This window comes from Nannobrachium achirus (assembly GCF_963921795.1).
Source record: "Nannobrachium achirus genome assembly, chromosome: 1".
NCBI lineage: Eukaryota > Metazoa > Chordata > Actinopteri > Myctophiformes > Myctophidae > Nannobrachium > Nannobrachium achirus.
Genome location: NC_137810.1, coordinates 17,958,519 through 17,983,390, shown reverse-complemented (window position 1 = coordinate 17,983,390; position 24,872 = coordinate 17,958,519). Strand labels below are relative to the sequence as shown.

Here is a 24,872-nt window from a genome sequence, read left to right as displayed (position 1 = left end):
TCTATGTTTGTCAACATGACAACATGCCTCAAAACCTGCAAATCATGTTCAGTTTCACATAGGCCTACAATTGATTGTATGTGGATGTTCTTATTTTGATCATAAAGACCCATTACTGAATGTCAAGTCTCCAGGTTTTCTTCAGAATATATGTATGACATTTATTTAATATGACACTATGGCACATTATGAGTCCACTAGTACCAGTGGTTCTAAAACGTTTTATTTGCAAGGACCCCCATAACTCTGAGAGTGTACAAATAGAACCAAATGGACACGTAGGGTCCATTTGTACCATGTGTACACAGTTACAGATCTGTTATGGTCATTCAGGGCTATCTCTTTATGTGTTTCCGGAAGTATTATTGATTATTAGCATTTTCTATGTCCGTGGCAAAAATTTAATTTTGAAAACACTGCCAACCACAAGTGCTCAATACACAAGCAGTTGTGTCATTATCCAAGGAATCCAGGGAAAAGAGACACTCACCTGATACTGACCTGATCCTGACCATGATACTGACCTGATACTGACCATGATACTGACCTGATACTGACCTGATACTGACCAGATACTGACCATGATACTGACCTGATACTGACTAGTATACTGACCTGATGCTGACAATGATGACACTGACTTGATACTGACCATGATGTTGACCATGAAACTGACCTGATACTGACCATGATACTGACATGATACTGACCATGATATTAACATGATACTGACAAGATAATGACCATGATATTAACATGATACTGACCATGATACTGACCTCATACTGACCATGATACTGACATGATACTGGCATGATGCTGACCATGATACTGACCATGATACTGGCATGATGCTGACCATGATACTGACCCTAGTACTGACAATAATATTTACATGATATTAACCATGATACTGACCATACTGACCATGATACTGACCTGATACTGACATGATATTGACCATGATGCTGACCATGCTGATCATGATACTGACACGATTCTGATCATGATACTGATCATGATCCATGATACTGACATGACAGTGACATCTGTCACTCCACTAGGCCAACCTATTTCTACAGGTAAGTAGGGGCAGCGTTGCACCTGTTCATAGGAGGATAGCATGTTCCACCACATGCGTTACACCCAACTCAACTCCTCTGTCAGGTGAAAAGAAGTGTCTTGTAACTTCATGTGTATTGCAGGAGACACATGGTTGTCTACTCCTTCCCTAAGATCAACAGTAGGGGTCAGCACAGCAGTGACAGAGACTAAACAAAATAAGTGAATTGGCTTAATGAAAAAGTTGCAATAGCATAATGCTTGTTTTTCTGGGAGTAGCAGAAATATTGAGAGCATATGAGTCAGCTTGGTTTATTTCCAGTTAATTTCCAGTGGTCTGTTGCTGTTGTGCAACAACGGGGGCACCATGGAAAACCACTGTGAATGGAGAGGGGAGGAAAGGACAGTAGGGGAAAGGAAAGGACCGAAGAGAGATGGAGAAATAAAAGAAACGTAGAAGAAATGGGAGGATGGTGGCAGAGGAGTGGAGTAGGAGAGAGCCATGTCCTCTCAGGAGAGGAGGAAGGGGAAAAGAGGAGAGAAGAAGGGAGAGGTGAACTCCTGCTTGTCAAAGGACTTCTCTGTCCTGTCCTGGCCTTGGCCCAGAGCCAGGTCCCACTAGCAGAGACGTGTCATGCCAGGTAGAAGCGGGTGGCACAGACGATGACTGTACTACATTGAAAGCACGGCTACATCCACACAGTGATGTAGCCAGAAACATAACTACAAGCGGGAGTCTCGTGATACAGAAATTGCATCACTTTGACAGTCGTGCTGCAGTATCCTGGAAGTACAGCTATATTTTACATGTTCAGGCGTGGCCTGGAGGTGGAATCTTGGACTCTGGTCTTTGCACTTTGACACCAGCAGAAGGTATAAAAGAGAGGAAAGGAGAAACAGGACCATTTCACCATCAGGATACAACCATGGCCACGTGGAGAGTGCTCGTATCCCTACTATTAATATTACACACAGGTAACAAAACTTTTACTACCACAGTCACTAACCTGCTGCATAGGGTTTTTGTTTTGTTTTAGCTGAATATGTTGTCTATTGTCTCATGTCTGATGTTGTAATGTAGGCTATAAGGAATATAAGTATCATAAGGAAAAGGCTTTTCTTGTCGCTGTTGGTAAAATGACCAATGTACATTGTACATAGCCTATACTGTACATATTCAAATTGCTACCTGTGTGGTAATATGGCTGTGACATTATTCATTATTTATAGCTTAGTTATAGCTTTTGTCTAGTTATTATTACAAAGACATTGGGGTAATGTTCTTCGTGTCTGCTTTTAGAAATTCAGAAAAGTTCACACATTTTGAAAATGACAGCAAAGAACACTGCAAAGAATTACATTGCATACATATTTGTTAACCTTTCCTCTGTTTCTCGTTATCTTATCTTTACTACTAACTCTTTCTTTTCTTCTTCTTTCCTCTGTCGCTCCCTTGCCCAGTCTCTGGTCAGAAGAACATCAAATGGTGTACCGTCTCAGAACAAGAGCAGAGAAAATGCACGGCCATGGCACAGGCTTTTACCGCCGTCTCCATTCGTCCCACCATCAACTGTGTCAATGGAGTCAATGTTGAAGGCTGCGTTCAGAAACTGCAGGTCAGTTGTGAACTTGTGAAAACATATGTTAAAGTCAAACTATTAGCATCAAGTTGTAAATTCTCACCATGTATGTAAACGTTATGGCTGACCCACATAATTATTTCAGGGCCAATAGCACAAGCTTTGATCACTTGGACAGAAATCCCAGGCAACAGAGAAAACCCAAGCCAATAGCCTTGGAAAAAAGGTTATGCACTATGAACACTAGCATATACTAAGTAGGTTGAAGTGGCTTATATTGTTGGTATCAGCCAAGCAATGAGGGTGTCTATTCTCTTTACAATATGCTAGAGCCCGGGGAGGGGAATTGCTGAGGGTGAGCGCCACCTACTGTCAGGTTCCAGTATTTACCACACATCTTAGTTACCAAGCCATTGTGTTTCAATGGCAAGCACTCTACAGACTAGGCTTGTCACGATACTGTATTTCTAACTTCGATACGATATTTTGAAAAATGTCGATACTCGATACATTTTCGATACCACGCAACCACAGCGATTTTTTTGTGCAAAAATGTTTATTTTTATTTAAAGAAAAATACAGAACTTCTTGAGGTAGATGGTAGTGCAATTTTAAAGGCCTGCCTTTGAATGCTTTCACATTCTAAGTACGAATAGGCCTTTAAAATAACTGGGAATAAGCCAAAGTAGGAAGGATACACATAAAAGTAACGAGAGAGGTAAAAACTGAGTATCAATATAATCGATACTATGGAAAAGTCATATTGAAAATCAATCCTATATTCAAAATCGATACTTTTTGATAAATCGATATTTTTGACAACACTACTACAGACAGGCACAATTATTAGCATGGTTCCTGTTAATAGATGACCAATTGATCAGCACTGGACAGCATGCGGTTCAAAAGGTGCATTCATCAAGGAGCATTTTACAACCCATGGGACCTTTAACTCTTGACTGAGGAAACGATAGTGTTGTCTTGAGAATGTGAACTTGAAACTTTTAGAGGTTACATCATTAACTGAGGCACCAAATTCTAAATACTTCATTCTAAATCATTTTAAATACTTATTATTTATTCATACCCCCATAAGAATAGACTGCTCCTGATGGCTCAGATCTGTACTGTACAGAAGAACACACAGCTTGTCCCAGAGCTGTTTATGTGATCATGATTTGCCAAGCCCACAATGTCTGTGGCCATATTTAAACATTTACATGTCTGCTCTATGTTGTTCCTTCAGAGAGGGGAAGCAGATACATTATCCATGTCCGCATCTGACATCTACGCTCAGGGAAAGACTGCTTCCCTTAAAATGGCTGCTGGAGAATCAACCACTGATGGTAAGACTACAAACCAGTAAAAGAGAAATAGGCCACATTGTCACCCTATAGAGTCATCAAGCATTCATGGATCGCAATTGATTGTTCTAGAGCAGCAGTCAATCAGATAAGTGTATAGCCTAAAGTTTAGAGGGCTGACCGATCAGGGACCAAATACAAAATAAGAGAAACTTCAACAAAGAGAATTATGCTTTGTACCAGATTTAGCTACTGGTGAATTTCAATCTGTAGTCCCAACCTGGCAGGAGCTGAATATAGTCCTGCTGACACTAGGAATTCTGTATCAAGTCAGTAGAACTGGAACTTTCCGGTACCCCTCTGTTATCTGCTGTCTCTTTTTTATTGGGAACAATCACCTTTAGACAGATATGGAAAAAGAGTGAGAGAGATATGGAGCGACCTTATCATTAGAATTATATTGCTGACTCATAATTAGTAGACCATGCAGCTGTTCTCTGATCCAGGATATTTAACAGGTGTCGTCAGACATTCTATCATAACTTCTAACAATAAACATTTAATCAGAAATCCCAGGTCCATGCCTATAACTTTAACCACAGACCAGTCACCAGGGCTGATAGTTTACAGTATGTTTATGACACATGAATAATTTGCTGATACATTACAAGTGCCAAGCTCCCCTCTATGTTTATATGCAGCATTATCAGCCTGACTCATAATATTTAGGTAAAAATATAAATTATGCCTTGTTACGCTCACTGGCACTGTGCCAGTCTGCAAACAAAAATCAACGTGTTGACTTCCACACATATTTACGTGTTAGAGTTTTATCTCTCTAACCTCCTTTTCACATAGTTTTTTATTTACCTCTCACGGACAGCAACGGGCGCGTTGACAACGCTGAGGATTACCTATTGGCTTTAAACACGTCTGTTTTTCTCTGTCCATGAGAGGTAAATAAACAAAAGGACATTCATTGTGTGCTGGCTATTTCCTTACTTTCATGACATTGCTGAGCCGTGCACCTTAATACTTTTATTTAACCTGGAATGTTGCGGGTCTTCTGCTTTGCAGCCATTTCTCTCAATATCTCTAACCTTTAAACACTTGGTTTGTTCCTGATTCAGATACAGGCACGCAGTATTACGCACTTGCTGTGGTGAAAAAGTCGAACGTCGGCATCAACATCAACAACCTGGCAGGGAAGAAGAGCTGCCACACTGGGAAAGGCAGAACCGCTGGTTGGAACATGCCTTTAGGATACCTCATAGATCAGGGCATCATGTCTAGGATGGGCTGCAGCATTGAACAGAGTAAGACATCATGTAAACATGACAAACTTACACACAGACACAATTAACCCATTAAAGGAATAGTTCACCCCCAAAATATATAATATATATATTCGAAGATTTGCACACAGTTTCATGATAAAAAAAATAGCAGCTCTACAAGCTCACAGTGCGGCACAAAGTGACACACTATGAGCTTGTATATTTGCTATTTTTGAGTGGTTAACATCTAAAATGACACAGATGCTTTCCCGGTTTTAAAGGGTTCAAAACGTAGTGCCAAAAAATGCATTTAAAAATGCATTTCTTGACTTGCGTTGCACCAGTAAATTACAACTGCTCAGTCTGCTCTATTCATATTGTGCACATAAACGTGTGTGTGTGTGTGTGTGTGTGTGTGTGTGTGTGTGTGTGTGTGTGTGTGTGTGTGTGTGTGTGTGTGTGTGTGTGTGTGTGTGTGTGTGTGTGTGTGTGTGCGCGCGCGCACAATCAGGCGTTGCAGATTTCTTCAACGCTAGCTGTATCCCCGGGGCCAAAGACGACCCACCATCCCTTTGTCAGCTGTGTGTAGGAGATGACCATGGACAGTTCAAATGTGACTGGAGCGACAAGGAGCGATACTTTGCCTACGCGGGGGCCTTCAGGTAGACATCTTTACAGGCTATAAGGTTTCATCCTCCTTGTTTTCTTTTCTTAAACACAGGAACATAGACAGGGAATATTATCAGAATACCTGTCAAAGCTGTGAATAAATTCATTACCAAAAGTTTTCTTCACCAATGTGTTCGTAAAGGTGTCTAGTAACATATCTAACAAAGATTGAAATACATTCCTTGGGCCAAAAATGGACCCCATACAACTGTGAAAAGTGATGGCTCATCACTAAACCATTGTTTTTGGGGCTGTTTTTAGCCCAATGAATGTTTTTAGTGCAAAACAAATGCTTGCAATGGATTCAGAATAATTAAAAACACCTAGTTAAACCCCTCACATGCTACTTAAAGCATATTTTTTGGGAGTCATTTTTTTCCCTTATAGTATAGTGTATAGTAAGTGAATGAGCTCCAGAATTACCCTAGCTGTCAAAGATTCTCCTAGGGATTTTGAATTTCAATCTTTGTTAGATATGTTACTAGACACCTTTACGAACACATTGGTGAAGAAATAGTTTGGTAATGAATTTATTCCCAGGTTTTATTAATATCCCCTGACTAAACAGTCTTAGACAGCTATATGTGAACATAGTAATAGTTACTGACCACTCTGTCATAGACTTGCGTGTACTTCTTAACTTGCACTGCTTGCTGGCTTCTCTCTGTACAGGTGTCTCGCTGAGGGACCAGGAGATGTGGCTTTCATCAAGGAAACAACTGTCTTTGAGAACACAGACGGTAACTAATTCACTCAGTTTGTTAGCTCCCAATTAGCCAGTAGCTATGCCCCTCCCCTAAAAGCTTTTGTCCAATGCTAGCTTAGCAACCGGCAGCTTGCCAAGGCTGTTGCCAAGGAAAACCTTGGCAAGCAGGAAGTTATTCTAAGCTAGCATTGGACAAAAGCTTTTTGGGAGGGGCATACTGGCTAATTATGTTTCAGTCCTTAGTTTAAGCAGGGGTTTTCAAACTTTTTTGACTCAGGTCACCCCTGTTAATAACGTTTTCACTGTTATGTTTTAGAATCTTACATTCTATTGGAGAAATCGCTGTTTCCATCAGAACTGACTGAAAATAACTTTATACTTGACGTTTAACCACTTGAATTATTCTGGGGGGAAGGTTCACCCAAAATAGCCGATCTACAAGCTCACAACACGTCACAACGTGTCACAACGTGACGTGTTGTGAGCTTGTAGATCTGCTATTTTTGGTGAAGAGAGTTGTCATAGATGGGAAAAAGAACTCATCAAGTACAGTGCAAATCAGATCTGTTTTACTAAGCATAGTTAAGTGATATTGATGTAGTGATATTGATGAATTCCAAATATTATCAAATTATCTCGCGGCACCCCTGGACTGGCATCATGGCACTCTACTTTGAAAACCCCTGGTTTAAAGGGTCCATTCAGAAGCCCCTCGAGGAACCCGAGGGTCCCTGGACCCCAATTTGGTCTAATTGGTTGATGGATGATGGTTTACCGTAGGCCTATGTGTTACCTAATTCATAGGTGGTCATTCACATAAAGATCTAGTCACTTTGAAAATCTAACCTAACTAGATACAGTAGTTGTTGGTTAATCAGTCTTTTTTTTCTTTTCTCCACTAGGTAAAGGTCCGGCGTGGGCTGCGGGTCTGAAGTCTGCAGACTATGAACTGTTGTGTCGTGATGGGACCAGAGCTCCTATAACTGACTGGCGCCGATGCCACCTGGTCCGTGTCCCCAGACGTGGCGTTGTAGTCCGTGACGGCATCACGCCCTCCGTGGTGTACAACATGCTGAATGAGGGGGTGGTACGTCTCTGCACCATGCAGGCACCTTTTGACCACTTTAAGCCCTATACAATTACGAATAGAGATGATCTACAAGCTCACAACGCACCGCGAGTTCTGCTATTTATTTTCTTATACATATATTTTTTTACATTTAGATTTTTATTTTTAATCACAAAATAAGGATCTCAAGTTGAAATGCTTAGGCTACATGAGAAATACAGTACATTCCCAAATCATTCTTTATGAATTGTAGTATGTTTACCTGAATGTGATTATTTGGGCATAATTGTGGGCTCGCCTGGAAGGCGAGCACACGTATGTTATCTTCATTATTGTGGGCTCGCCTGGAAGGCGAGCACACGTATGTTATCTTCATTATTTATCTATCAGTCAGTCAGTATCTCCTCAAAACTTTGGCGCGATTCATCTCTTAAACGCTTACACCTTTCAACACCATTCAAATTTTTATGTGTTCAGCTTACTGAGGACACGTGTGCTTGTATTTTTGGTTTTGAAATGTTTTGTAGTATAAATATAAAAAAATAAAAATGTTTAACTTTAAGCACCCAATGCATTTCCAATGGGTTTAGTGAGTGGGGACAGAGTGGAGAGAAGGATAATAGACCCATGTTTATGTTAAGGCGCTGTGACTGCAGTGTTCACACTTCAGATATGCTATCTATATCATTGCGTTCACACAGGTCTGCTCTCTGATTTGATCCAAATATCTAAGCTGTGTGATGTATATATTCTGAGTTAAAACTACAAATATCTATAAATGTCCCTCTCCACTCTACTGATTGAGACAGCTGTGATTAAAGGCCTGTCTGTCATTGGCTGTTCTGTGGTGCTGCAAAGTAACCAAGTACATTTACTCAAGTATATACAAGTACTTGTACCTACAGTACAATTTTGAGGTACTTTTACTCTACTTTCCATTTTTGTTACATATACTCTACTATAAATACAGCATTTGACAGCCTCAGTTACTTGTTACTTTGCAGATTTTATTATTAATAAAAAACATAGATGGACCACTTAATACTGCTATGAAGTTGATCTACAATGTGCACACGCACGCACGCACGCACGCACGCACGCACGCACACACACACACACACACACACACACACACACACACACACACACACACACACACACACACACACACACACACACACACACAAACAACTGTTACTGTGTTACTGTGGAGACGTTTGCTTGTATTTGTCTTTGAGACATGTTTTGTAGTGTTTTAGAAACTTTACTTAAAAAGAATAAGGTTTTAGGATCCCGGGCAATGGGATTTACAGTATATATCCTAGAACCCGCAGGGACAATCAGCCGTATTAGTGGTTGTTGTTGGTTTTCAGGGAGATATCACAACCAATGCATTTTCAAATCAGATCCACAAACACAATAAAAGTCATGCTCCACTCCTCAGTCTGGAGTGGCCACATAGAAGAACGCCTTGGTTATAGACATAGTGGAGGACAGATGTGATCTGGGATTGTTAACCTACAGTATATGCACTCAATATACACCTCTAGAACACATAGAATATGTACAGTAAGGTTCAGTAGAGTACAGTAAAAGTACAGTAAGGTTCAGTAGAGTACAGTAAAGTACAATAAAGTACAGTAAAGTATAATAAAGTACAGTAAGGTACAGTGGAGTACAGTAAAGTACAGTAGAGTACAGTAAAGTACAGTATAGTAAGGTACAGTAGAGTACAGTACAGTAAGGTACAGTACGGTACAGTAGAGTACAGTATAGTATAGTACAGTAAGGTACAGTACAGTACAGTAAGGTACAGTAGAGTACAGTAAAGTACAGTACAGTAAGGTACAGTACAGTAAGGTACAGTAGAGTACAGTAAAGTACAGTAAGGTACAGTACAGTAGAGTACAGTAAAGTACAGTAAGTTACAGTAGAGTACAGTAAAGTACAGTAAGGTACAGTAAAGTACAAAACAATACAGTAAGGTACAGTAGAGTACAGTAAAGTACAGTAGAGTACAGTAAAGTACAGTAGAGTACAGTAAAGTACAGTATAGTAAGGTACAGTAGAGTACAGTACAGTAAGGTACAGTACGGTACAGTAGAGTACAGTATAGTATAGTACAGTAAGGTACAGTAGAGTACAGTAAAATACAGTACAGTAAGGTACAGTACAGTAAGGTACAGTAGAGTACAGTAAAGTACAGTAAGTTACAGTAGAGTACAGTAAAGTACAGTAAGGTACAGTACAGTAGAGTACAGTAAAGTACAGTAAGTTACAGTACAGTACAGTACAGTAAGGTGCAGTACAGTATAGTAAGGTACAGTACAATACTGTAAGGTACTGTACCTTACAGTACCTTAAAGTATCCTATTTGTTGGGTTGGAAGCGAGCCCACACTGTTTCGAAGGAACAGTATTTCTAGTTGTGGGCTCGCCTGGAAGGCGAGCACACGTATGTTATCTTCATTATTTATTTCTATACTATACTAGTCAGTATCCTCAAAACTTTGGCGCGATTCATCTCTTAAACGCTTACACCTTTCAACACCATTCAAATTTTTATGTGTTCAGCTTACTGAGGACACGTGTGCTTGTACTTTTGGTTTTGAAATGTTTTGTAGTTTAATTATAAAAAAATAATAATGTTTAACTTTAAGCACCCAATGCATTTCCAATGGGTTTAGTGAGTGGGGAGAGAGTGAGACAGAGGAAAGGGACCCATGTTTATATTAAGTCGCTGTGGCTGCAATATTCACACTTCAGATATGCTATTTATATCAATGCGTTCACACAGGTCTGCTGTCTGATTTGATCCAAATGTCTAAGCTGTGTGATGTATAAAACTATAGTTATAGTTAAAACTATAAATAAATGTCCCTCTCCACTCTACTGATTGACACAGCTGTGATTAAAGGCTTGGCTGTCATTGGCTGTTCTGTGGTGATGTAGCCTTACATAAGTCGGCCCTGCAGTGACAATGCGAAAGTCTCGGCAGAGACGTCTTAATGTAAGGCTAGTGGTGCTGCAAAGTAACCAAGTACATTTACTCAAGTATATACAAACAAGTACTTGTACCTACAGTACAATTTTTAGTACTTTTACTCTAATTTCCATTTTTGTTACTTATACTCTACTATAAATACAGCATTTGACAGCTTCAGTTACTTTTTATTTAGCAGATTTTATTATTAATAATAATAATAATTATTAACACGCACGCACGCACGCACGCACGCACGCACACACGCACACACACACGCATACACACACACTGACACACAAACAACTGTTACTGTGTTACTGTGGAGACGTTTGCTTGTATTTGTCTTTGACACATGTTTTGTAGTGTTTTAGAAATTTAACTTAAAAAGAATAAGGTTCCCGGGCGATGGGCTTTACAGTATATATCCTAGAACCCGCAGGGGCACTCTGTGTGGTTGTTGTTGGTTGTCAGGGAGATATCACAACCAATGCATTTCCAAATCAGACGATCAACCGAAGTGGACCCACCTGGCAAAACCACACCCCAAACACTTTAAAAGCCATGAATTTCAGCCTGTCTGCATTTGAATCCTAGTATATCCCATATGCATTTGGATCAGCATGTCCCGTACTGTATACCAACTTTTACTTTACACTTTTGTTACTTATACTCCACTGCAATTGCATTTGGCAGCTTTAGTTACTTGTTACTTTGCAGATTTTATTATTAATACAAAACATACGGTAGATGAATCACGTAGAAGCTGATCTACAATGTGACATTGCGACATGTTGTGATCTTGTAGATCTGCTGTTTTTAAAAAGCTTGTCAATATTAGGACCATCTGCGTACTATTACTTTGATGTGGTTTGCTGGTTTGCAAAGTGTAGTTCAGGGACCCCTAGGACAGACACACACACACACACACACACACACACACACACACACACACACACACACACACAGGTTCCCCATCTTTCTTCCCAGGCTTTAAACAGCCATAACTTCAGTTCCCAACATGCTACTGGTCTCGAACTTTTGTTGTTGGTTACCCGTCCACATTATATTTTAATTTTATTTTGATTTAATTGTCCATACCTTTAAAGGACCAGGTCACCTCTGGGACAACCAGATCTTATTTTATTGTTGTGTGGGACACGATCAACACAATCCTGTAATTTCTTGTGTTCAATCTGTGTTTTTAGATATTTTATTATTTCAGCATGCTACAACTGGTCATATGATGCTTTGTAGCATGATATTGCATCATCTCATGCATCATATGATGCAAAATGCATCATATGACCAGTTGTAGCATACTGAAATATCTAAAAACACAGATTGAACACAAAAAATAACTCAACATTGTGTTGATCGTGTCCCCACACAACAATAAAATAAGATCTGGTTATCCCAAAGGTGACCTGGTCCTTTAAGTTCATGTAATAACACTGCTTGTCTACATTGTATTTGCATTACCATTTTACGTCAGTAAAATGAAAGAGAGCATTGCCTGGGAACTTGACACTTTTACTATTATTGTTTTGGGTTGGAATCGAGCCCACACTGTTTCGAAGGAACAGTATTTCTAGTTTATTTATTTATCTATCAGTCAGTCAGTATCTCCTCAAAACTTTGGCGCGCTTCATCTCTTAAACGCTTACACCTTTCAACACCATTCAAATTTTTATGTGTTCAGCTTACTGAGGACACGTGTGCTTGTATTTTTCGTTTTGAAATGTTTTGTAGTATAAATATAAAAAAATAAAAATGTTTTACTTTAAGCACCCAATGCATTTCCAATGGGTTTAGTGAGTGGGGACAGAGTGGAGAGAAGGATAATAGACCCATGTTTATGTTAAGGCGCTGTGGCTGCAGTGTTCACACTTCAGATATGCTATCTATATCATTGCGTTCACACAGGTCTGCTCTCTGATTTGATCCAAATATCTAAGCTTTGTGATGTATATATTCTGAGTTAAAACTACAAATATCTATGAATGTCCCTCTCCACTCTACTGATTGAGACAGCTGTGATTAAAGGCCTGTCTGTCATTGGCTGTTCTGTGGTGCTGCAAAGTAACCAAGTACATTTACTCAAGTATATACAAGTACTTGTACCTACAGTACAATTTTGAGGTACTTTTACTCTACTTTCCATTTTTGTTACATATACTCTACTATCTAACATATAATTTAGCGAATGTCTGTCTGAGTGTCTGAGTGTCTGAGTGTCTGTCTGTCTGTCTGTCACAGCGTTTCTCCTCAGTGGCTGGAGCAATTGATCTGAAATCGCATCACCATTAGCATATGAACACACCTGACACAACTGTGAAGCCCTTTTTTCACTTTCACAAATCGTTTAATTGATATTAATTTATTAGTGAATTAATTTTTCCCATTGACTTATAATGGGAATCGCAAAAACTCACATTCAATATTTTTTTCTCGCAAACCATAGGGGCTACAGTTACAAAACTCTGAGAGGAGATTTATAATGATATCAAGGATTAAATAAAAAATAACTTTGTCAGTTGGCCTCATGGTGGCGCTATAACAGTCCACTTTACGTTTCGGCCTGTAACTCTTGAACCGTAGGTCGGAAAATTAAAATTATTTTTTCCCTGGATTCCGTGGGTCGAGACGCATCTCCCGATATAGGCCACGCCCATTTGCGCCAGGCTAGATTTTCCGCCATCTTGAATTTTCTCCAAAACACACTTTTTGCTCCTTTTCCTACATATTTTCTTCAAATGTCGCAAAAAGCGGTATACATGATCTATGAACCCATGCAATGAATATACTCAAGGGATATGTCGATAGTCTGTACCGTTCGTTCGTAACGGGCTTCCAAAGTTATTAGCAGGATGGGACCGCAAACAATAGCCGTAAAGCACAAACAAATTGTCGAGTCAACACTGAATTTTAACCAAGGGTCGCGGGTGGCATACTCAACGAATCCCCAAAAGCATTTCCACTCTGCCTCATGGTGGCGCTATAACGGCCTACTTGCCTTGTAACTCTTGAACCGTAGGTCGAAAAATTAAAATTCTTTTTTCCCTGGATTCCTTGGGTCAATACGCATCTCCCCATATAGGCCCCGCCCATTTGCGTCAGGATAGATTTTCCGCCATTTTGAATTTTCTCCAAAACACACTTTTTGCTCCTTTTCCTACATATTTTCTTCAAATGTCACGAAAATGGGTACACATGATCTCTGAACCCATGCAATGAACATAGTCAAGGGATATTTTGATAGTCCATACCGTTCGTTCGTAACGGGCTTCCAAAGTTAGCGGGAGGGGCCCGTTTTGCAAACAATAGCCATAAATCACAAACAAAACGTCGAGTCAACACTGAATTTCTGCCACAGGTTGCGGGTGGCTTACTCAACGAATCCCCAGAAGCATTTCCAATTCCACCCGTAGAGGGCGTCACAAACGCGCAAAACGTAACCGTTTCGTTCCAAAACGCGTTTTTCAGGCGGACCGACCCTCTCAAAAAGAAACACAGACTACTCTGCGGATGGTCTCACGGTCCAAACCGCTGCACACACACACACACACACACACACACACACACATAGCCATTAAACGAAACGGGTATTTCTTACATTGATGCTCCTACATATTATCATGCAAGTACCAGTTAAAGTTACTTTCCATCCCTCATATACCGTGTGCACAGTGCACATCCCATAACCCACACACTGCACATCATTTCGGAGCTCATATCTTTGAACGGGTAAGGACTAGTAAATACAGAATTTGACAGCCTCAGTTACTTGTTACTTTGCAGATTTTATTATTAATAAAAAACATAGATGGACCACTTAATACTGCTATGAAGTTGATCTACAATGTGCACACGCACGCACGCACGCACGCACGCACGCACGCACGCACGCACGCACATACGCACACACGCGCGCACACACACACACACACACACACACACACACACACACACACACACACACACACACACACACACACACACACACACACACACACACACACAAACAACTGTTACTGAGTTACTGTGGAGACGTTTGCTTGTATTTGTCTTTGAGACATGTTTTGTAGTGTTTTAGAAATTGTACTTAAAAAGAATAAGGTTTTAGGATCCCGGGCAATGGGATTTACAGTATATATCCTAGAACCCGCAGGGACAATCAGCCGTATTAGTGGTTGTTGTTGGTTTTCAGGGAGATATCACAACCAATGCATTTTCAAATCAGATCCACAAACACAATAAAAGTCATGCTCCACTCCTCAGTCTGGAGTGGCCACATAGAAGAACGCCTTGGTTATAGACATAGTGGAGGACAGATGTGATCTGGGATTGTTAACCTACAGTATATGCACTCAATATACACCTCTAGAACACATAGAATATGTACAGAAAGGTTCAGTAGAGTACAGTAAAGTACAGTAAGGTACAGTAAAGTACAATAAAGTACAGTAAAGTACAATAAAGTACAGTAAGGTACAGTGGAGTACAGTAAAGAACAGTAGAGTTAAGTAAAGTACAGTAGAGTACAGTAAAGTACAGTATAGTAAGGTACAGTAGAGTACAGTACAGTACAGTAAGGTACAGTACGGTACAGTAGAGTACAGTATAGTATAGTACAGTAAGGTACAGTACAGTAAGGTACAGTAGAGTACAGTAAAGTACAGTACAGTAAGGTACAGTACAGTAAGGTACAGTAGAGTACAGTAAAGTACAGTAAGGTACAGTACAGTACAGTAGAGTACAGTAAAGTACAGTAAGTTACAGTAGAGTACAGTAAAGTACAGTAAGGTACAGTAAAGTACAAAACAATACAGTAAGGTACAGTAGAGTACAGTAAAGTACAGTAGAGTACAGTAAAGTACAATAAAGTACAGTAAAGTAGAATAAAGTACAGTAAGGTACAGTGGAGTACAGTAAAGTACAGTAGAGTACAGTAAAGTACAGTATAGTAAGGTACAGTAGAGTACAGTACAGTAAGGTACAGTACGGTACAGTAGAGTACAGTATAGTATAGTACAGTAAGGTACAGTACAGTACAGTAAGGTACAGTAGAGTACAGTAAAGTACAGTACAGTAAGGTACAGTAGAGTACAGTAAAGTACAGTAAGTTACAGTAGAGTACAGTAAAGTACAGTACAGTAGAGTACAGTAAAGTACAGTAAGTTACAGTACAGTACAGTACAGTACAGTACAGTAAGGTGCAGTACAGTATAGTAAGGTACAGTACAATACTGTAGGGTACTGTACCTTACAGTACCTTAAAGTATCCTATTTGTTGGGTTGGAATCGAGCCCACACTGTTTCGAAGGAACAGTATTTCTAGTTTATTTTAGATGTACAGGCCTTAAACAACCTGGCGACATCAGCAGCACACACTTTGGCAACTTTGGTCTGCTTTAGTTAAGTGCTGTCTGTCAGTCAACTATCCCATATACCATATCTCTTACCAGATTCTAAGCTCCACCATTGGGCTAAGTAAATAAAGGTTATTTTTTTAATCATACAACAGTTGTATAACTGATCACCAAAAATAACAGATTTTCAACAAAACAAAAAGTACTTAGCAAAAAGGTTAGCGTGGACTGTGTGAGCACTCAGGTAATATAATTGTTGGGACATAAAATGTAGTGGGAGACCAAACATATACAGTACAGCTCATCAAGAGGTAATCCCTGCTTGTCCAAAGGAGATATTGTACAAGTGGTCCTACCCAACACCAGGATCTACATTTCTCAATGAAAGAAACAGGAGACCACCACCACCAACCACTGTAGATTTATCTGTAGTTTATTGCATCTTTATTTTGTATATCTTTGCTTCCAATTTCCCAAATAACAATCAAAAGGAACAACATACATAACAAAGCATTGCATGGTCCAACATTTACCTGTAGGGCTGTTTACTTAACACTCTGGATTTTACTGTGTAGAATCTTGTTGTCAAGACACATGCAGCCAAGGTGTGACACTGACTGACCAAATCTCTTTTGTTACTTTTTGGCCACAGCTGAAGTCCGACTTCGAAATCTTCTCATCAACGGCATATGGGGGCGGAACTGTGCTCTTCTCTAATTCAGCCTCCAAGTTCCTGCAGGCAGAGTCAGAGGATCCCATGGTCTGGATGGGCAGAGGGTATTCTAATGCCCTGAAAGCCATGGACTGTGCACCCTCAGGTAATATAACTGTATAGCTGTCAATCGCTTAGTCCAGTGTCTCTCAAACTTTCAAATATCAAGGTCTCCCCTTGGCTCCACTGGCTCATTACCTCAATTTGTCCTTGTTCGTGCATGTGTGTGTTTGTGTGAGCAGCGATCCCAACCAGCCTGCGATGGTGTGTGTTGACCGCCAGTGAGCAGAGTAAGTGTGTGGATATGGCTACAGCATTCGCGTATAAAGGTCTGCTACCATCCATCCAGTGTATCCAAGGAAACTCTCACACTGACTGCATGAGCAAAATCCAGGTAAGAACCAACATAATCATATAATAATAATCACTTGATCACTTTTTGAATACAATAAAATAATAATTGACCACACAAAACTTGTTTTGGATATACTTTAAAGTAAAACATAAATGACTGGATATCATAAATGATATCCAGTCAATACAACAAAGCAACTATACTGTACGTCTATAGATCACCTGAAGTCTACTCAGACCACCCGATCCCCAAGTTATTATCCCATAGATTGGGATGAAATCAGCAGCAAACCATCCCATAGATCTGGGCCAGTTGGGCCCAAACGCCCCAAGTAGTTGGTGGCGTTTGGTTTGTTATCAGCCTTCTCTAAGGTTGATATAACTACTGTATAAACCAATCAACAACCTTTACTACTGTATTGACAAGAACGAGAAGAAAAGGTTTACAATGTGTGTGTGTGTGTGTGTGTGTGTGTGTGTGTGTGTGTGTGTGTGTGTGTGTGTGTGTGTGCGTGTGCGTGTGCGTGTGTGTGCATGTGCGTGTGCGTGTGTAGAACAAGGAAGCTGATGCCATTACTCTGGATGGAGGTGACATATACACAGCTGGCAAAGATTACGGCCTGGTCCCTGCCACAGGAGAGAGCTATACTGGTGAGGACTAGTCTGACTCTTATTTGTTCAAGACTGTGAAACACTATGGCCTATACCTGATCAGTGGTGGAAAGTACTGTACTTAAAGGGGAAGACCACCCATTTTCAATATTGAACTGTGTCATTAATATACCTTAGAGGAGTTGTGTGGAAATAAAAAAAAAAGGTTCTGTGTTCTGTGCCTAGAAATGGAGGATTGATTTTGGGGTTTGTATTGTAAAGTACAACTTGATGACATCACACATTGTACTTTACAATACAAACCCCCAAATCAATCCTCCAGTTCTAGGCAACACAGATGAGGTGGAACTTTTTTTCTATTTCCACACAACTCCTCTAAGGTATATTAATGACATATTTCAATATTGAAAATGGGTGGTCTTCCCCTTTAAGTACACTTTTGAGGATATTTTACTTTACTTGAGACTTGAGTATTTCCAATTTTCAATACTTTTACTTCTACTCCACTATATCTCAGAGGCAAATATTGTACTTTTAATCCACTACAAGTATATGAACACAGCAATACGTAACTAGTTTATACTTTGAAGATTTTGAATATTATTACAAAACATACATTAAAAACTTGAACCTTATACTTTGGCCATTTGAAAATATGCGATCTATAAGCTCACAATGCATTCAACATGTGAAATGGGACATTCTGCATAATGAGTAGTGTGCTCATTATGCAGAATTACATTTTGAATTCTGGATTTAACCGAAGTAAAAAAAATCAAGTACTTTTTTTCCACCGCTGTACTTGATTGTGTCTCAAGGTCTTGAAAACATAACAGTGTATTGAATCATCCTCTGCAGCCATGTGTATTTAAAAAGCAGCAACAGCAGCAAATGTCAACACCTCTCTGTCTCTACAGCGGATACTGATGGTTCTATCTACTATGCGATTGCTGTGGTGAAGAAGAGTAACCGTGACATCCAGCGCCTGGAGGATCTGCGCGGCAGGTCCTCCTGTCACACCGGCTACGGTCGCACAGCCGGGTGGAACGTTCCCATAGCACTGCTGATGGAGAAAGGCCTGATCAGACCCGAGCAATGTCAGATACCTCAAGGTGAGTGGTTTGTGTGTCTGTCTCCATCTTGGTTTACAAATCGAGCTGGAGTAGTCTGTTAAAGTCATTCCTGTGAACAAATCAATCTAGAGTGGAGGTTGAACCTTGCAAGCCGAGGATACAGGTAAAACATGTTTCTGTGCTTTTGAAAGCTACAAATAAAAGAAAATAACAGCAAAAACTATATTTTTCCCCTAATCAAATGCAACCATAACGTTTTCCTTTTTACACTGTTGTACACTTTATAATCAATTTTAATCTTGACCCTACCTGGAGACAATACACCAAATCCCCCCCAAAAACATGAAATCTCGAGTTAAACCCAGTGTTTAACTTGTTGTTTTTTTTGTTTCCCATGGGGCCTAGCGACGGGACAGTTCTTCAAGCAGAGCTGTGTGCCAGGTGCAAACCAAGATGGTTTCCCATCCAACCTCTGTGGCCTGTGTATTGGAGACTCGTCAGGAGCCAACAAATGTGTAAAGGGGAAGGACCTGTATGACGGTTACACCGGCGCTTTCAAGTAGGCTATTATAATGCCCACAAAAACCTCTTCTGGGGATAAGAACCTGTGACATAAATAGAAGGTTGTAGGTTCCCTACATCACCTAGCTTCAAATATTTCAATACATAAATGAAATTGGCATGATACACTGCAGAGCAGACAGTAGACATCTTATTTTATTTCATGGTGCATTTCATAACATTACCCATTAAATGGAAAGTCATTATTACAGGTTCTAAAGCCCCCACCACCTCTCTCTCTCTCTCTCTCTCTTTCTCTCTCTCTCTCTCTCTCTCTCTCTCTTTGTCTCTTATTGTGTCTGTCTGTCCAGGTGTATGGCTAAAGGACAAGGAGATGTGGCTTTCATCAAACACTCCACTGTCCTCGACAACACTGACGGTAAGATACCATCAGTGTATGTACAGTACATATTATATACTTTATACTGTGTGTGTGTGTGTGTGTGTGTGTGTGTGTGTGTGTGTGTGTGTGTGTGTGTGTGTGTGTGTGTGTGTGTGTGTGTGTGTGTGTGTGTGTGTGTGTGCGTGCGTGCGTGCGTGCGTGCGTGCGTGCGTGCGTGCGTGCGTGCGTGTGACTGTACAGTATGTATGTATGTGTGTTGTTGTCCTTGTGGCATGGCAAAAAAATATTAATAATCATTTTCTGTCTCTCTCTGTGTAGGTAAAGGTGAGGCCTGGGCTCATGATCTACTGCAAACTGATTTCCAGCTGCTATGTTCCCAGGGCAGCAGGGCTGAGGTCAGCCAGTACAAACACTGTAACCTGGCCAGGGTCCCCTCCCATGCTGTAATGGTACGGCCTAGCACCAACATCCACGCTGTCTATGGACTACTGGACACTGCACAGGTAGGGAAGGGGAAGGGGTGCAGGGATGGAGAATTTGTTCTACTGATTTGTAACCCCTTATATTTTCCTCTCTTATCTTGATAAAATGTACGTTCCCTTCTTTCTAATACATAAGCTCATACACAGGAGCTTATTAATACTATATTTCTCAAAATACACCTTTTCAGTCATAGGTTGTTAGATGTTTTTAATGATGTTGACTTTCTCATAGTGTCTCTCTGTCTTGCCTTCTCTCTCTCTCTCTTCCTTTGTCCCACAATCTTACTGCTATTCCACCCCTTACCCTTCTGTAGAAGCATTTCAGCAGTGACACTGGTTCAGCATTTAAGATGTTTGACTCGTCAGCTTATCAGGGCACCGATCTCATCTTCAAAGATTCAACTGTCCGTCTAGTGGGCGTGGCTGACAGGAAGACCTATGAGGAGTGGCTGGGACAGGGCTACGTAGACTCCCTAGTCAACATGGAGTGTAATTCAACCACTGCAGGTAAACACACACATATGCATACATTCTGTTTATACGGTTTAAACACATAACTGCACTAATGAAGAAGCAAGCTAAATATATATGTTATACTCATATACTGTATCATATAAAGTTGAGCATGCTTGCATAAAAGGCAGTGTATAATGCTGTACTGTAGTCATTTGTCTCACTCTATCTTTCATCTTTTTCTGTACAGTGATGTCCTCTGTGTGGCTGCTTTTGGTGGCTCTGCTCGGCTCCATGTTGGCCAATTTCTGGATGTAGACACGTGCACACACACACACACACACACACACACACACACACACACACACACACACACACACACACACACACACACACACACACACACACAGAGAGAGAGAGAGAGAGACACACACACACACACACACACAGAGAGAGAGAGAGAGAGAGAGAGAGAGAGAGACACGCCATACTCTCTCCTGTCTCCTTCATTTTTTCCTCCATCTTTTCCTGTAGTCTAGTCCCTGTCCCCTTTCCTCCTTCCCTCCCTGGACCCTGTCTGATTATCTGTGTACATCTTATCGTGTATATTATTTACATGCTTGTGTGTTCGATTAATGTAGAGGACACCATGTTGAAAGCTGCCTATGGGTTTATATAACCTAGTCAATGTGAGATGAGGAGGGTGCCACTACCATTTTGTTTACTTGAGGGTGAGCTGCCATATCAGTGCATATGCTGCCACCTGTTACATTATTCTGTGGCTGTGAGGTTGAGCTGCCATATCAGTGCATATGCTGCCGCCTGTTACATGAATCTGCTTGAATGTGATATTGTTTGTTTACTTTGTAAGCTCTGCCGCCACTGGCTCTGTGAATACTACTAATAGACATGGGTCTTCAGTGTAGGCCATGTTTCTAGAATAAGGCTAATGCCATATCAGTGAATATGCACTAGTGTTGCACACCACACAGAGTTGTGCTGGGAGTTTAGAGAGTGACTGAGCGACTGCCCATGGGCTGTGTGTTTCACATGTTCTCCTCAAAGGTTGGATACAAAGAAAGAAATACCCTTACAATCACATCTTTCTCTCACTTGTGCTTAGCCTTAGATGATAACATGTTATTATAGTGTTGTATAATTCAAAATGTGCTAATGATACAGCTCTGCTGGCCATCTGTAGATGATGAGCACTTCTAGTTTTCAAGCCTATATTTTATAATTTGAGTGTAATCTTGTGCTTTTGAGTAGGAGCACCTACCGTGGATGCTTTTTAGTCACAGATAACATCTGTTTGCATTTTGCAAGCATTGGGAACACAAATTGGCACGTACAATAATCCATTGGTCACAAGTTCCATCAGTTTGGGGAGAACGTGGAGACTTCTTTTAGAGTGTCTTCATTTGTTATTGGTTGAAAGTGAACAGACATTCAAACTGAATACCTGTGTGTGAACACTGAAAATCTGTGTTGTAGAGCTCAGTTTCATTCATTTACATTAGTTTCAAAAACATAGATTTTCTTTTATTATAAACATGTGCTATATAGTCCCATATCCAAATTGAACAAATAAACTATAACTAGCCAATGAATTGACATTTGGACAGTTTAAACTTGAAATGATTAGGGAATATAGTTTGACTTGGAAAACACAATGAAGACTATTGTATTTTACCAGAATGTGTTAATGTTAATATCAAGTAAAATGTAAGTTCAAGAATATCTATACAACATAATCTACTTCCTGCTGCTAGATGCTTTTTCCTGTTGCTGCAGTATTTTGAACTTTGTTGTTGATTGGGTGTGTATTTCATTTATTGAGAGACTTATTTTTATATGAAGTTCAGATGCCATATCAGTGTATATGTACTGACTCATATTGTTGTCAGAAACTAATGCTAATGACACTAATATAGGCTATGAAATGATGATGTAACTAATATTACGTTGCCAGGCTACAAGAAATTGCCTATTGTGCACTGTTTTCTGTTCTTTTCAAATAAAGTTATTCAATAGTACATACTGTATTGTTCTCATGTTGTTAAAGTAACTGAATTATATTAGGATATTGCTTACTAATCACTCCCTAATTAATAACCAGATCATGAAGACGTATTCTCTCAAAACGTATGTTTTGTTCCAAACAAAATAGTAATACAATGTTGTCTCTGTCCTTGGGACCCAGGCCCATTACAATGTATATTTTTAATAGTTATAAATGTTGTCTCAGTTTTATTATGGTCAGTTTTTTAATGGTGTGATGAGATTTACACAAATGTAAGGTATAAATAAAATCCATTATTCTTACTACAACCATTACTGGTGGTGGGAACCAATATTTGACAGACATAGGCTTATTAAAATACAGCACACAGCAGTACTTGTCACGCATCAGAATGAGTCCTTGAACTTTGTAGGGACTTATGAAAGCAGCCAACTCTCGCCACTTTATTTTTATCACTTCAATATCCTGAGTGATTTATCTTACATACCATCATATATACTTTCTTGTTACAACCGTGCTCTGACTCCTCTGGTGCAATATCCTCTTAGATCAAGAACATTTATTTAAAAGAAATGGCCTTCACAAAGTTCACATAATATAGCACTGACCTGAGCTAATCAGTGAACTGAGGTGAACTGATCATGCAGTTGTAAATTATATTGCTTTGCATAATACCATTGTGCATTCCACTCCACTCCTTCAATCTGTTAATGCATATTGGGTAATTTTCAAGTTACATAAGGATGGTGAACTCCGAGCTCAAGTTCTTCTGATATGCCTGCATAAACCAGACCACAGGTCATAGTTTGAAGTGCAATGTTTCCGTCCTTGGATAATTGCAGAGACTGGACGAACAAAACAAACATGATATCATTTGTTGCACAGATGTAGAAGAACAACTATTCAGCTATGCATTGTTTTTTTTACTTGTTTGTATTATGATATTTGTTTATACAGTCAACAGTGAGCAAACATGCAAGCACAGTGCACGTGTGACAGTGCACGTGTGACATACTGTCAAACTGTCTTATTTGACACTTGACAGTATGTTTAATGCAAAATAAATCAGACAAATCATCTAATTTTTGTGGACAATAAATGTTTTCTGTACTAATAAAATTGCAAAAAGATATTGAATCATAAATATCCCCTGCTTGTCACAATTTGAAGGCATTGGAGAATATTTGCCTGGTTCCAGACCATAGACTCCGCCCACTCTCAGAGTGGACTATTTTAGCTGAAATCAGGCTAGGAGAATATGGGAATTTCTTTACACCTTGTGACTGTTTTGAGGCTAGAAAGACCCAACATTTTCATATCTTCAAACAGAGATACAATATAAATCTGAAGAATTCAATATAGCTTATCCTAACCAAAGCAGGGGAAAGTGATGGTATTATCCAACTTTGAAACAGCATAGCCTACTATCTGTTTTCATGTTGTGACATCTATCTAGGTAATAAACATCAATCAGTCCAGTCTGAGAGATTGTAAAATACAGAGATTTCACAAAATGATGAGGTCTTGGTTTTTCCTTTTGAATCCAGTGGAGATAATTACTTTTCAGTCAGGATCAGATGTCCATAGGCCATACATCTCCTTATTTCTTGATCTCCCTGGAGCCATCTTTCCACCCATCCTTGACTTCTTTCACAAACGTCTCTTTGACTCTCCTGAGACGAGTCCCAAAGTCTCCCGTGTCCCCGCGCTGAGTCGTCCTCTGGGCTTCCTCTCGAACCTGCCGCATTGTATCTGATCTCAAGACCCGCTCCGAGGCGTCCCTGCCGGCTATCTGAGCCTTGGTAATGGCGTACGCGGTGATCTGGGCCGCCCTGCGGATCGGACGAGACTCGGCCAGCTTCTCGATGATTTGAGGATTGTTGAGGAAACTGAATAACATACGAATGATGGCCATTTTTCCAGTGTTTTTCTCCCCGTCTTGTACCAAGTCAAACTCTTTAGCCGGGGGCTAAGTTCAGCCCCGACCAGAAAGATAGCTCAAGTCTTTCCCCCTGAAAATGACACAAACATGACATTATTACCCAATGTAAAGACGATAATATTGACGTTGTCTCTTTTGTTTTTGTTGTCGAATGAAAATAAGACGAAGAAGGACATTTAATGTACACTTACTAGTGGTTGGGGTGACCGCTACGCGTGTTGACATACATAACAGTGAGTGTTTCACTCCGGGAGCTTTGAGAGCTGGACCAACATCCGTTTTCAGGCTGAGAGAGT

At 40.1% G+C, this 24,872-nt stretch overlaps 2 protein-coding genes across 2 annotated transcripts; one reads left to right on the top strand and one right to left on the bottom strand.

Annotated features, from left to right (window-relative positions):
- Positions 1–1,524: 1,524 nt before the first annotated feature.
- Positions 1,525–20,929, top strand: meltf (melanotransferrin; the record flags this gene model as incomplete). Its single annotated transcript, XM_080727491.1, has 16 exons — positions 1,525–1,615; positions 2,524–2,678; positions 3,889–3,988; positions 5,083–5,262; positions 5,735–5,885; positions 6,565–6,632; positions 7,501–7,685; positions 16,674–16,839; positions 16,976–17,127; positions 17,642–17,738; positions 18,617–18,811; positions 19,178–19,331; positions 19,645–19,712; positions 19,995–20,179; positions 20,473–20,665; positions 20,862–20,929. 16 exons carry the CDS (start codon positions 1,525–1,527, stop codon positions 20,927–20,929), a joined length of 2,208 nt encoding a protein of 735 aa, XP_080583617.1.
- A 2,057-nt stretch (positions 20,930–22,986) lies between these two features.
- On the bottom strand, positions 22,987–24,820 carry LOC308293821 (protein NCBP2AS2-like). Its single transcript, XM_080736457.1, has 2 exons — positions 24,768–24,820; positions 22,987–24,646 (listed from the first exon to the last, which is right to left on the bottom strand). The coding sequence occupies exon 2, from the start codon at positions 24,547–24,549 to the stop codon at positions 24,235–24,237; it is 315 nt and encodes a 104-aa protein (XP_080592583.1). The 5' UTR covers positions 24,550–24,646; positions 24,768–24,820; the 3' UTR covers positions 22,987–24,234.
- Between the last annotated feature and the right edge of the window lie 52 nt (positions 24,821–24,872).